The sequence below is a fragment of the Zonotrichia albicollis genome, chromosome 2, assembly GCF_047830755.1.
Source record: "Zonotrichia albicollis isolate bZonAlb1 chromosome 2, bZonAlb1.hap1, whole genome shotgun sequence".
Taxonomy (NCBI): Eukaryota; Metazoa; Chordata; class Aves; order Passeriformes; family Passerellidae; genus Zonotrichia; species Zonotrichia albicollis.
This window is the reverse complement of record NC_133820.1, coordinates 67,919,909-67,934,163: the sequence shown is the minus strand read 5'-3', so window position 1 is coordinate 67,934,163 and position 14,255 is coordinate 67,919,909. Positions and strand designations below refer to the sequence as shown.

At 41.6% G+C, this 14,255-nt stretch overlaps 1 protein-coding gene across 5 annotated transcripts in view; it reads left to right on the top strand.

Moving 5' to 3' along the window:
* Positions 1–550: 550 nt before the first annotated feature.
* The window catches only part of LRCH1 (leucine rich repeats and calponin homology domain containing 1), a 115,176-nt gene continuing 101,471 nt past the window's right edge, over positions 551–14,255 (top strand). For 4 of the 5 annotated variants that reach the window (XR_270655.4, XR_270652.4, XM_014263928.3 and 1 more), the window contains exon 1: positions 725–1,280. Coding sequence is in view for 2 of the 5 variants with exons in the window: in XM_014263928.3 (XP_014119403.2) it covers positions 740–1,280 (541 nt within the window). In the remaining 3 variants the exon portion in view is untranslated. Of the gene's footprint in view, positions 1,281–14,255 lie in introns of all 5 variants that reach the window. The other variant, XR_270654.4, reaches the window with a different exon arrangement.

Below are 14,255 nucleotides of genomic sequence, written 5' to 3'. Positions count from 1 at the left end.
TCCCCAGGGCTGTTTCTGGTTGTGACTGCTAAATTCACTATGATGTCTTCTGTTCTTGGGGAACTTGGGGTTATTTCCTTGTGCCAGTTAGGTCTTCCTTGTCCCTGTAGCACTCAGCGTTTCACTTCCTGGTGCTGGGAAGGCTTTGGTTTAACCATTGATCAAGGCTCAGGGTGAGTGAAATGTAATGGTCTGTAAAGCACAGGTCAGGGGTGACGTTGTACAAGTCCTGTGTTAACTTTAAACTCTGTAACCCCTGTGGGAACACCTGGCCTTGATCCTCTGCATCTCCTGGGCTCAACTTGGCCAAGCTGCAGAGAGGAAGGGGAAATAAACCAAACCCATCACCCTCACCGCTCGGAAAGGGCATCCCAGCGGAAACTGAACGGATGGTGGCTCCTACGCTTGGTTTGTCGCTACAAATCCTCCGAGGGTCCCTCTGGGGCAGGAGCCACAGCAGGTGTGCCCCGGCCGCTGCGGGAGAAGCACGGCACAGAAAGCCCTTCTGCAGGGCAGATGCTCCCGAGGTCTCGCTCGGTGGCAGCAGCCGCTGCAGCCTTTAACTTCCCACTGCGGAGAGCCGAGCCCGCACACGCTGCTGCCAGCACACCTGCAGGCTCACACCGCCCACCGCCTCCCATCCAGCCCCCGGGCCCTGCCGGGAGACAGCTCCGCCGTCTGCCCGCAGAAGGGGCCCAAGTCGGCGGCGGGCAGGCCTCCCGGGCTGGCTTTCCAAGGAATGCTGTGGCAAGGAAACAATGGAGAGCCGCCCCCTCTTCACCTCCCCACGGGCACTTCCAGCGCCGGCAGCAGCGCGCCGCCGCTAGGTGGCGCCGCGGCGGGGAGCGCTGCCGGGAGGGGCGGAGCATGCGCAGTGGGCGCGCCTCGCCCGGGCCGCGCGCCTCCGCCCCCTGCTCGCGCCGCCGCCGCCGCGAGCGGGAGGAGGAGGAGGAGGAAGGAGGGAGAGAAGAAGGGAAGGAGGGAGGCAGGTCCGGTGGCCCTCTCGGGTAGCCCCAGCGGCGAGGGAAAGATGGCGACGCTGGGAGGCGAGTCGCAGCCCTTCCCCTCTGCTGCTCTGGCGGCGGCAGCCGGAGTGGGCGGCGGCGGCGGCAGCGGCAGCGGAGCTCTGGGTCTGCAGGCGCCGCTGACCCGCGGTCTGGAGCGGGCGCTGGAGGAGGCGGCGCACTCCGGGGGGCTCAACCTGAGCGGCAGGAAGCTGAAGGAGTTCCCGCGGAGCGCCGCCGCCCTCAGCCACGACCTCTCCGACACGGTGCGGGCAGGTGAGCCCGGGCGAGCGGCGCGCAGGGCGGGGGCGGCCGGGGAGCGGGGAAGGCGGGTTTGTTGAATGGCCCGGGATCCCCTCCCCGCCCCTTCGGTGCCCCCCAACCTCCCGCGAGTGGGCGAGCACCCACTCCCCACCCTTTGGTTCGCCTTCCTCGGGGCCCGTCCCCGCACGGAAGCCGAGGCCACCCCCATCTCTCCGTGGACCCTGTGCTTTCTTTATTCCCCCGCCTTGGTGTATGAGGTAGGTGTTTGCTTCCATATGGCTGGATCTGTGCACGCTCCCCTCCATCCCCCCGCTCGGCGCTTGGTTAGGCAGAGCTGCCTCTCCCCTGGCACACTGGGGGAATGTGTGGGGAATTCTTGCTCGCACCTGTCCTCTCTCTGGGGGATGTGCGTGTCTGTGCCACCCTTCCCTGACTGCTGAGGTTTGCGGTGGCAGCCAGCCCACCTTTGATTCAGCCGCGGCAGGAATGCACACACGGTGCCAGGGTGGATACCTGCTGCTTGTGTCCTGCTGCTTGCGGGTGAACCCACCTGGCACGGAGGGGATGCAAGTCCATATGTAACCACATTGGGATACTCGTGTGCCTCTCAACGTGTCGCCTATTTGCATGCCACAGGGGAGGCATGTCCATAGGAAGACTGTTTGCTGTGCAGATGCCCCAGGGAGCATGCTACCTCTCGCAAATGCCACTTGTTCAGCACTGGAGTTGACGTGCCCCTTAGTGTCATTACAGTCATGTAGCCACAAGTGCCAGCTCTGTGCAATGCTATCTTCCAGGACAAACGTAGAGAGAAATTCTTGTCTTCACAGGCACTGTATGAACTCTACACTGGGGGACACCATCATTACATAAATCTGCAGAGGGGACAGGCCTGACAACCCTGCAGGCAGGAGTGGTGAGGGGACATGTATTCAGTCTGTGTTAACTTGCTCTCACACCTTTTTTCCAACATGAAAAAGGGCACACTTATTTCTCACCTAGGGAGTCAGACCCACCTCAAAGGGTCACGTGAGTTTTCCTGCTCTTGTTTATCCCAGGTGATGGAACCTAATCCCTTCTTTACATGGTGTCACTAGGTAGAAGGGTGTAAACCCGCATTAGAGGAACATTAGTGTATTGCTAAGGTCTTCAGCATACAGCCTCCACATGCCCTTGTGTCCCCATTTGCCTGCTGGAGACAGTTGTGTTGTGCAGCAGAGCAGGAGACGTGTAGTCACTTGTTCTTGTCCCATAAAACAGCAGGTGCTATACCTGCATGCAGACGTGTGATAACATGAATCTAAATTCTCAGCTATTGCTGCACATGAGGGCATTTATGCTTTCCTGTATTTGGAGACAACACGTGGTTGTTGTGTCTGTCCCAGAGTTAGTGCCTCAGATGTATGGTAGGTGTCATGTGTTATTGCTGTTCAGCTTTGTTACTTGATGGCTGTTGCTGAGTGGATTTCACATTGGTCTGTGTGAGCACCTATATCCTGATATCAGTTAAAGAAGTGAAGGAAACTCGATGAATGAAACTACCATGAACTGATAGCATGAATTACCGTTCTAACCATCAGCTGACTCAGTAGCAGATGTGAAAGGGATAGGCATGGTAGGGGAGCTCTATGTGATTAGAAGAATGACTTTCAGCTTGTCATCCCAAGCAAGGCATTTTTTATCTCATTTCTTTTTCAAAGTTGAATTTCAGCAGACATGCTGCAATACGAGATAAATAGTTTGGAAATCCAGAAGTTGAGCTTGTTTAATATTGAACCAAATTGTTGGAAAACCAAATTGTATGCTGAGGGGGTTGTATACTGGAAAGAAAATAGTTTGATTGGTAGTGATTGCATGTTAGTATTTGTGTATTGTGTAAGTATGTGCTGTACAGGCATGAGCTGTGTGTAGTGTGTAGAGGTAGCACCTGCTTCTTACATGCTTGCTTGTTCTACTGGTTTTTCTAGGGAAAAAATAGTCTCTGAGCATTACTGTGCTTTTGCCAGAGTTTGCATGGAACACATGTAAACAATATGAATTCAATATGAAATTGAATGTAGAATTGTGTTTTCATTGTCTTTTTGTTTGATGTAAACAGCAGTGTAGATCAACCCTCGTCTTAATCTTGTGACAACAGCAGCCCTTTTATCATTGTCCCTTTTTAGAAGAACACTCTGTTAATCTATAGTTGCTTTAAGGTTTTGTTTGTAACAGCTTGTTGTAACTGTTTAATGGGAACTGCCTTGAAAGTTGTGTGTTGATATATTTCCAAAATATCCATGTTTTTTTCCGTTTGTTACATTACATAACAAATATATAAACAGAAGAGATGCTTGGCTTAAGGCCAAGTTTCTGAAACTCATGGGGCAAACTCTTGATGGGAATTTTCTCTTCTGCTTCCTCTCCATAAATGTGCATAGTATAAAACTTTCTTGTACTACTTGGAATGGATCCTTGAAATGAGTGATTTGTAGTTTTGGATTTTATGTGCTGACACATCTCTGAAGTCCAGAAGCATTGGTTTTTGGGGTAGGGGTAGCCTTTCACTGTTTTTTTGAGGGGAGGAGAGGATTGCCAAGCTTGCTGAAAAATGAAGTTACTTCTTGATGTAGAGGAGATGATTGAGGGGGGTTAAGTCTAGGGCTCTGAGGAGGAGGGAATTTCCAGAAAACTGAAACCATTCTGCACTTGACAGTGTTTTAGTACTGCACACTGAAAATACTTTTTGATTCAGGAAGTGATCATCTACAGCTTCTCTCAAATAAAATATTGTCAAACTTGTTTTCTAGAAAGGTTCTGAGTGCCTTTTGTAGGTCTGAGGAAGAAAAGAGTGATCAACTTCAAGTTCTCTGTTCATGCATCTGTTTTGTTCCTGAAGTTAGAAGTCAGATTTTCTATAGCAATTGCTGCACTTACAAAAGGGATGTGGCTTGTTTGCCTTTAGCACCTGGGATGGGATAGTTTGATTTTTCTAGTTCTCACTGCAGTTACATTCTGTAATAACTACAGAGGCTGAACTGTACTTGTCACTTTCTATTCCTGCAGCTTCTGGTTATGCTTTTTCTTCTGTGACTTTTCTTTGCATTAAATCCATCTTGGTTATAGGAATGTGATAGAGCATTTCTTCCTCAGTCTTTGAGAGTTCTGCTCAAGTGCTGAGTGACCTGGTCAGGTCTCTGCACACAGAATGGAGTTTTCATGGTGTTCAGTACTGTTAGAAGAAAATAAAACCTCTATGCAAAGTGTCTTGAGTTTAGTCAGGCATTTTAAACCACATCAGTGTGAATGCAATGCAGAAACCATTTCAGAAATAATAAATGCTATTCTTATCACTTTTATTACAGGCTGGGTTATGCGGAAGGCAGTGGCACAGTAATCACATAGTTCTTAAGTAATAGCATGCAATTATATTCCTCCAAACCACTGGGAATGCTGGAAGCATGTTACTTTATAAAAGAGCAAGCAAAGGCCCAAAGATGTAACCATGGCTGCCTGCTGTATTAGCTCAGCCTCTTTCTGTGGGCTTTGATTGTGTATCTGAAGACAGATCCTCTGAACCTGTTCTGGTGAATAACAGCTTCATCCATTTCTATTGGATGAATTAGGCACATGGGGAGGGATTATTTGCTGCTGCTGGTAGGGACCTGGCAGAGAAGAAAATCAATTCTTTAAATTGCATGCTAGATTATTAGAAAATAATTAGTTACTGAAGTATTTTATTGCTACATTGGGCAGTATGAAATTTTGGAAGGAATGCGTATTTTTTTTGTGCAATAAAATGCTCTCTTGATAAGAGCTCCTGCCTGCTGTTTTTTAAAGTGCTTCTGAGAGGACTGTACTTGTCAGACAATGCTGTGTTGAAGACACCTTTGCCTGGCAGCATCTTTGAAATAGTTTTTTCAGCTGTAATGATGGACTTGCTTTCAAGGTTGAAAAATCATAGTATTCCTGTGAGCCTTGATGCTGGTTTGGGTGAAAAATGTTCCTTTCATTCCTCTTTGCTGATAACATCAACAGTAGTATTTCTTGTTTCCCCCTCTTTTTTAAACATTAAATATCATGTGCATGGATTGCTCAGAGCAACCTTATCTAGTCAAAGATGTTGCTGCTTCATGCAGGGGAGTTGAACTAGATGACATTTAAAGGTTCAATCCAACCTAGACCATTCTATGATTCTATGTACATTAGATTGCCATAATTTATTCTTACTTATTTTCTCCACCTACTTTATTAATGTAATTCTTCTTTCACATGTGAGAATTCTCCTAATTTCAGTAGTAGATGTGCAGTTGATTGCTCCCTTTCTAAGTGCTGGTTGTACTGGGCAGGATGTCATGGCTTGTTTGTGCTGCTGCACACTTCCAAATATCAAATATGACCACTATATGGACTCTTTAGAATTTGATTGTTATTTGGCCACTAGAGGAAAATATATTTGATATGCCCTGCTCCTTTTAAGAATTCTCTCTGATAATTACTTTGAATAATTCATAATTTTGAATTAATACTTTGATTAAATTTGGATTTTTTGGATAAGGCTGAGAGCCTCTCATTATGGTCATTTATCTTAAACTCATATCAATAAATAATGTCTTTATAAGGCTAAAAAATAATAGAACTCAGTTTCTTTTTAATTTCAAAAGTCAGTCTCTTCCTACAGCCTTTCTGTGTTTATTTGAAGATTTCTAACCTTACTGTTTTTTTACACAAGAGTATCTAAGTATATTAGGACAGGGAGAGAGAGAAAGTATGTTTGCTTATTATCACCAATGAATTGAGTACTACCCTGCAGCCAAAACTTAGGAGATGTAATTCGTATGGCTAAAACATGAAGATAAATCAATTTTGTATTCATTATTATGTATTTAACAGTTTCTGACACCACGTAATCGTGTGGTCTGTCTGGGCATCTCTGTGCCAACATATTCTAATTTCTGTTTTTTTACTAATAAGCAATACTTTGGGAAAGAACTTTATCAAACTAAGAGAGTTCTTTTAGAAACATGGATGTGCATAGCAACTTCTAACTGCAGAATGCTATTTAAACCCTCTTGGTCCTTTTGTTCCTCCTGAAGCCTAAATGTATCCTTGCTTGTGGATCTTATAAACATCAAGGCTATTGAGTTCTATTGAAAACAGTCTATTAGTTCTCTTGCTGTGGATTCTAGTCAGTGGTGCTTTTGGAAGTTACCTCTTTTGTCTGGAGATTTATGCTCCCTTAGTTGAAATGTAGCCAGTGACTTTGCAGGTGCTGTTACACACTCCTCAGCACAAAATAAAGTGAATTGGCTCAGACTGTTTGTTGCCTGGAACAAATTGTGAGTGCACAATTGTCTGGTTACTGTCTCAGATTGTGGCTTGAGCAGATTAATGGCTTTCTACCACTGACTGTGTGTGTGTGTTTCCCTTGTATTTGTTTGTTTGTTTTTTCTTTTTGACTTGCTTGCTGGTCAAAACTAGTGCGCAGGCTGAGAGGTAGGAGAGATGCCAGCCTAAAAACCATGGGAAGGGATAGGAGAAAGGGTGAAACCCCTCACTTTCAGCAGGATTAGGCTCTGCTGTGAATTGAACCTTTACCCCCAAAGAGAACTTCCCCTTTAGGGTGGCAGTTATTTAAACAGCTCTGCCTGGAATTGCTATGTTTGGACGTGCTGTGCATGTAAATAGATAAAAGCTGAAGGCTTTTGTAGAAATATTGTTGCTTTGTGCATCCTTGGCCAATCTGCTTGGAAAAGACTGACTCAGCTCCAGAAGAGCTGTTATGGTGCTACAGGTTCCCTTTCAAATGCTTTTAGACAAGCAGTTCTGCAGATCCATTCACCTGTGATCACTGGTGGGAGGTAGAAGCCAAATATCCCTGCATTGTTTGTGGGCCTTCTTTTAGTCTTTCCCTGGTCTGTTTCTATTGTGTCTTAAGCAATAAAGGCATCTTGGTTTAGACATCTCTTAAACAGGAGAGGTTGTAGGAATCTTAACACGGTTACTGTATAGAGAGTTTTGAAAACACTGAATATTTCTGTGAGGCGAAGAGGCTGGGGCAGAATCAGCTATGACAAAGTGGAATGAATATTTGCACAATAGGCTTGTAAGAGGAAAGGGGCAAATGCCAATGCAATACAGATTTGAACAAGGAAATAGGTAAAGAGATGTTACTGTTAAAGGTAGAAGTGTCATAGAGAGTGAAAACTTAAGAACTGTTGAAGAAAATATATGAAGTCAAAGAAGGGAGATGTGTGTAATGGCTTGGGGTAATTCTCTGAAATCTGCCAAACTGAGGAAAAATGCCAGTTATGTTCATAATGATTAGAATTGTGTGCATAGAGAATCAGATAAACATGGAGAAAATTGTTTGGCTCCAAGATACATGACATTTACAGACTTTATGCTACAAATAATAGATTCAAATTCATACTTTAAAATATTAATTGTTGAATTTAAGTTTGGAAAGCTTAGCATCTATTTGTCTGCATTAGGAAAACCCAGTGATTTTGCTGCTTGCAGAGTTACAAGATCAAGCAAGATGGAGAGACTGGTGTTTTGTGTATCAGACTGACCATTCTAGGAAGGATGAGTACTTCTCTGGGCCACAGGCTGCCTGCTCATCATTCTGCCTGCTGTGTTCTTGCTGACTGTTAGTAAGCATTTATTAGGTTTGTGAACATTCCCAAGCTGCTTAGATTGCTAATTCGCGGTTAAAATCAATATGATTTAAATAATTGAAATGGCGCTTCCCAAACCAGAGATATCTTAAATTTGTTCTGCTGAGACCAGAATTATGGGAAGTCCACCCATTTATTGTCCTCCGATGTGTAAAAGTGAAAGAGCCAGAAATGTTATCCCTGCATTCAGTGAGCAGATTGCTGTCAAAACTGGGAATAGTGGTGCATCTGACTTCTGACTGTTCTCTGCTGACCATGTTGTGCAAGGTGTTACACACCCATCAGAGCAGTTCTTTGGAATGCAACTGAGGGGTTAAGCTTGTGGAGGAATAATTCCTTTCTGCTAAACTCGTGCGTAGATGTTTCTTTGTGGGAGGAGTTCATTTATGAAATTCTGACGCTTTCTCCCCAGCATCTTTCTCTAAGGGTGTCTTGCTGGCCAGCTTTTTATTCTTTTTTTCCTTGTATGGTGCAGAACACCCTAATGCCTGTAAACCTCCTAACTATTTAAAAATAGAAATAACAATAACAGTCTTTTGTCCTCCTATCCCAGGCTGTAGGAGAAATATTCTTAAAGGAAAAAACAAAAAGTCAAAAGTTGTGAGATGATGATCGTGGCAGAGCCAAGTGGGGATTAGTTTTGCGCTTAATTTGGAGCCTGAGGAGGTTTGCACTTGCTTTTGAAGCTGCATGGAAGTGTTTCATGTTCAGCTGAGCTTATGTGGATTTAAAACTTTTAAAAGCTAACTGCTAAGTTCATGGTGATTATGTGAGGTAGTTCTTCTAGGAATGGTTAGAGAAATTACTGGAAGTAGCTGGAAGTTTTAAATATCAGAATAGAGTTCTTGGTCTTTATGAGAAGCAGAACAAGGGCAAAATAGCTGAGCACCAATGTTAGCAGTGACCTGTGCTGCTGGATGGAGGTTTTAATGTCAATTTTCTGTAGATGGGTGATTTTATTCCTTGGTGTCAAGTGCAGTAGTTGTAATATTTTTATTTCCTTTCAGAACCATGGTGCTTTAAAATACCAGATTAATTACTGCTTTAATTTCTAGGTCTTTGATTTAACCATATAAACTAGGTATTTTCTACTACTATTGTCGTCCGATAAATACTTTTTTCTGGTAGGGAGTGACATTGCTGGAGCAGCTGGCATTCATATGTGTGTGAAGGATTTAAGGCAAATAGTTTTTTGAATTAAATAAAATTCAGCAAAGTGTATTTTGGAAATATATTTAAACATAGCATGTGACTTGATTTCTTTATACTGTAAAGAATACTAAAATACTATTATAATACTAGTTTATATTCTAAAGTAATATATTTCAAAAGTAGCCAAGTGACTGCAAATGGCACTTTCACTTCAATTTGTCTTATGTGATCAGACATGAGGTTTTTTAGCATCTAAAGTCCGCATGTTTGGTTGTGCTATTTGCAGTGACACCTCTCCTTTGTAGCATTACATTAAACAGCCAAAAAGGAAAAATGAAAAATAAATAAGATGAGGGGAAAAACCCCACCACATTTAAATGTGAAGAGAAAAGCATGAGTAAGAAGCTGGATCTGTTGTTTGGTAAATAGAAAGAAACAGGTTCATAAAATATGTATGCAAATAAATCACTGAAACTGATGGAAAAGTTTTGTGAAATGGGCAAGAATTGGGGTAGGAAAAGAAAATTGAATCAGAGGGTAAGCCAAGGAAAGACATAGAGCAGAATACATACTTGGGTAACCCTTACAGGGTAAGGCAAAATACCAAAAATGCAAGTGCAATAGTTTATGTATAGTAAGAACATTATGTCCGATTTTAAAGACAGTGAAATTGTTATTGTGGTCAGTAAAGCTTTTATTATTCAAGTAACTTTTTGTACTATTTGAACTTTTAGCTATTTAAAAACTTAATGACAAGAGAAATAGGGATTATTGAGCTATAGACAGGTAGTACCTGTCTATTGCTGCTGTTATATTACTGTATTTTGGGAATAGTGAAGCTTAGCTGAATTCATTTGATTGAGTCTTTTTAAGGCAGGGCAAATGAATTAACAACAAGGCTGTGTGTCTATTCATCAGGGAAGGAGGAAGAACATAGTGTAATTCATATGTTATATAATTTAAAAATGCAGACTGTTAGGAAGATTTCTGGAATGAGTGTCTGGTCAAAGCTGAAAGGAGCTTTCTCAGCAGTTGGAGCAGGACAAGGATGCTCTGGTTTCTAAATACAGCTGTGATTGATCAAGGGGAACAACTTAACCCAGGGTTTCCCATGCTCATTTTATGTTGTGTTGCTAGGGCTTCTTGTTTGCTTGTTTTGTTGGGGTTTTTTGAGTTCATCCCAGTTCAAGAAGACTGTCCTTTTGCCTTCCACTTTGTGCAGTGTAGTTTCCCTGCTCAGTAACTTTTGTCTCTGATCCCCTTTCCAAGGTTGGAATTCCAGTCTGGCTGAATGCCTACTCCTTGCCTGTGTTCCACTTAGCAGCCCTTCAGATTGCCTTGTGTTACTGACTTGATTTTTTCCTCACGCACACATGTCCTGTCACTTGCAAGGTTTGCTAGACGGGGTATTTTATTTCCCCCTGCTTACTAGTGTGTTTGAAGGGAGATGTATGAACAAGAACATCTTTGTGCCATCCATCTGAAATGTTTTGACTTCTTTTGAGACCCATCAGTACCATTTCCTTCTAGTTTCTATACAGCATCAGCAAGATCATATAGCTTCTTAGTCATAATGTGCAGAAAGTAAGACTGATTTACTGAATTGTAGCCATGTTATAATGGATGTTTCTATTCACTGTCTGAACTTTCAATTGTGATGGAAAACTATTATGTTAATTTGACAGTGTGTAGTTTTATATGTTGTTTTTCTGAGGTTTTATTGGGGGGGGGGGATGACAAAAAAGACTGCAGAGCCTAAAATTGTTTTCCATTTATAAAATTGTCAAATTTCTCCCTCATCTTCAGAACTTACTTTCTTTTTTTTTTCTTTTTCCATGTGCTGTCTCAAATTCACCATAAAAAGTAAAGATAATCTGGCAGACTCTCTGCAAAAAAAATCTTTCATGCAAATTATGATTTGAAGGAAAATCAGAACTAATTTAAAATAACCAGTAACTTCAATTTGCTGACATTTTTCTAAGTGAATTTAGAGATAAGACAGACACTATCATGGTGTAGACCATGAGACACTTCTATATCATGGTATTGCTGCTATTACTGCTCTCGTGAAGTGTGCTGTGTGTGACTTTGACATTCAGCCAACCAGTCAGGAACTTCTAAGGGTAGAGAAAGTAGTCTTTTGAATTTCTTGTAATTTGAAAGCCTTTTATGTAATTATATTGATTGTTAATGTAATGAATTTAAGAGCTGAAGTCTTTAAGTCATTAGTATAATGACTTTAGGATTTCTACTTTTAGTTGTTCCTAGCATAGCTCTTGCTCCATGTTTCTATGAAAAATTACTGTGCAAACTTTGCACAGTGAATTATTTCATTGTTCTATAACGATGCAGGTTATCCCTGGTTGTATGGATTGGAAAAACTGAGAAGCAGGAATTTTGAATGGCTTAATCCTGATCTCAGAGCAGATCAGAGACAAAACTGTGAATGGAATCCAACTTTGATTCGCTGGTATTTTTTGGAGATTTTTTTTTGTATGTTTTTTTAACTGTCAGTGTATGATATCGTGAAGAATGGAGGTTGAGGTATTTGAATTAGTTTTGTTCTGGAAGATGTTGGGATAGTAGTAAAGGCTTAAAGCTTCCATTAAGGTCTTAAGTGCTGGGAGTGGTTTTAAATGTATTAACGCAATACAGAAGCTCACATCATAGTAGCTTCTGGCACAGACCTACAACTCACAAATAGTCTCAAAAAGAATATCACTATAGATTTGCAATCAGTTAAGAATCGGGTAATATGAGAGAGTAGTAACTGTACACAGTAAAAAAAAAAAAATCTGTATTTTGGCAAGAAGTGCTGTACTCCTTCTGCCAGTTTTCATATCTTTGTACATTTGGCTTCCTAGAGAACTGAAAAGGTTATTTTTGGCCTAGTGCCCTGGGCTAAAAATGGCTTCTGGAATCTCATAGCTCTCTTTGGTGTTGAGCAGTTCTGTGCGGTAGTAACAGAACTGCAGTAATTGGTAGTCTCAGTGAAGCATTTTAGTTATGCACTTAAATGTTAAGCTGTGGGAGATGTGGCTCTGGGATCCCTCCAGCATCTCATTTATCAGAAAAATTTAAGCCATGTTTATCTATGAAGCATTGGTAGCCTGAAGAAAAAGAGGCTTTTCTACAAGTACTTGTTAAAGAGAAGTAAGAGAAAGTGTAAGGTTTAGCCTCTACAGGGAAAGGCTCTAAAATGAAGAAATAAATCAGGGTATTGCTGTGGGAACAGTGAAACTCAAGCATTGCAGTTGAGACTGTACATGTAGGCAATAGAAGGAGCCTGTGAAGTTTCCTTGTGTTTCTATCCAGTATTGCAGGGTTTACCTTTAAAAGGGAATAAAATCCACCACAACCCTAACACTGCCCTCCCCCAAGAAACAAATGTACCAGTTACTAGATGTGAATGTTTGCTTATTATAAATATATGTTTCTGAATGATTTCTGAATACTTTGGATAGAGCTTGAAATAGTCAGGGAATAGTGAACAGGTTAGTTAAATCTGAAAAATCTTGCACCAATAAAAGGTCTGAAACTTGCAAAAAAGGCTGGAGGTTGCTTCCCTCTATATGCCTCGCACATCTGTTAGCTTTTTCCCCAATATTTTTAATTAGCCTAAATAGAAGTAATGCATGGTGCTGCAAGAAAGTAGTTTTCAGGAATAGAATTCATTAAAAAAAATACAGTTTTTTTTTTCTTCTTGTGTGTGAAGTCAACATGGACAAAGGCTGAATGAGAATCAGAGTTTTTCTAGATGTAGCTCATAAACATCCAAAGAACCTCATTTTAAAATTACCCAAGAAATCAGTAGTGGGTCGTGTTCTAACTTTGCAGTGTAAGGCTTTGTTAACAAAATAATTTGGAAATATGGCCAAACTAAAGTGAGTTCTGATCAAATTTGTGATCACACAAATTTGAGATGATCAGTCTAGTGAATAGCTTTTCAAAGACAGTTATCGGATTTTGTTATTGGTGCTAAGGCTCTAAAATGAGGAAATAAATAATGGTATTGGTATGGGAGTAGTAAAGCATGAGCATCTCAGAAAGCTATCTATCTCCAAAATTACAGTTTTTTTTTTTTTTTTTTCCTGTGGAAGAGTGTAAATAAATAATTGGGAAGCAGTCTTGCACAAATGAAAATGGTAGAGGGTGGTATGTTGCCAGGGTTTTTTGCATTATGAACAGAACTTCTTGCTTTTAGAGGAATTTCTCTAATACCTACAGAGTATTTAGTCAGTCCTGTTGTTCCAAACTGTCTCACCTTATTTTGTGCTGCTGTTTACATTCCGATGTAGTGGACTATCCTTGCTGAAACATGTTGAAGCAATTGATTTGTCGTAATAAAAGAGACTTTTATGTTGATACAGTTTGTCCTTCTGCCTAATGCTGGCCATCAATTTCCCTGCCTGAGTCTGTGTATCTAGATCAGAAATTTATGGCTCATGTGTCCTGTCTCAATTTTAAAGTATGCCAGTGATAATAGTATGATTGATTATATATTTCCTTTGGAAACAAATAAGAGATTACACAGCAATTTTGTATTTTAGCTTCAACTTCTGGTCACTTATTCTTTTTTTCTTAACAAGATCAGCTAATCCACTGTAGCAGGCATTTACTCTTCTGCAGTTGTTTATACACTATCTTTTACTTTTGTATCTGATGAACTTCTGTATTTGATTAATGAGGGATAACTCCAGTTACAGTAATTTAGGATGCCATTGCAACTGTCCATCTAGCTTCCTGCTGAAAACTTCTGCCCATGTAAATAGGGTGAAGATCTAAATGGTTATGATGGTGGATTTAAACTCCTAGGGCAGGCTTGGAATTGTGGCATTAAGGAGCTGGCATGTGGTTTTGCCTGCTGTGCCTTTTCTTGGGGAGGAAACTACCCTCAGAGCAGTGGGGGACAGAGTTGAGGCTGCTCCTGTCTTACATTGCTGTTCTAAATGTTGCAAGGGCTTGTGAGACAGTCCTAAACAGATGAACCTTTGGTGTTCTGCTGTGAAATGTGACTTCAGATCCCAAATCTTGCAGTTTCATGAAACTCTACAGATTTTTGGGTGTTTTAACAGTTTTATTGTCTTTTGCTTTATTGTAAACAACTGGACATAGCAGTTTGTGAGCTGCTTTGTAAACACCTTCCTTTGGATAATGCGTGTTCAGCTTATTTCAC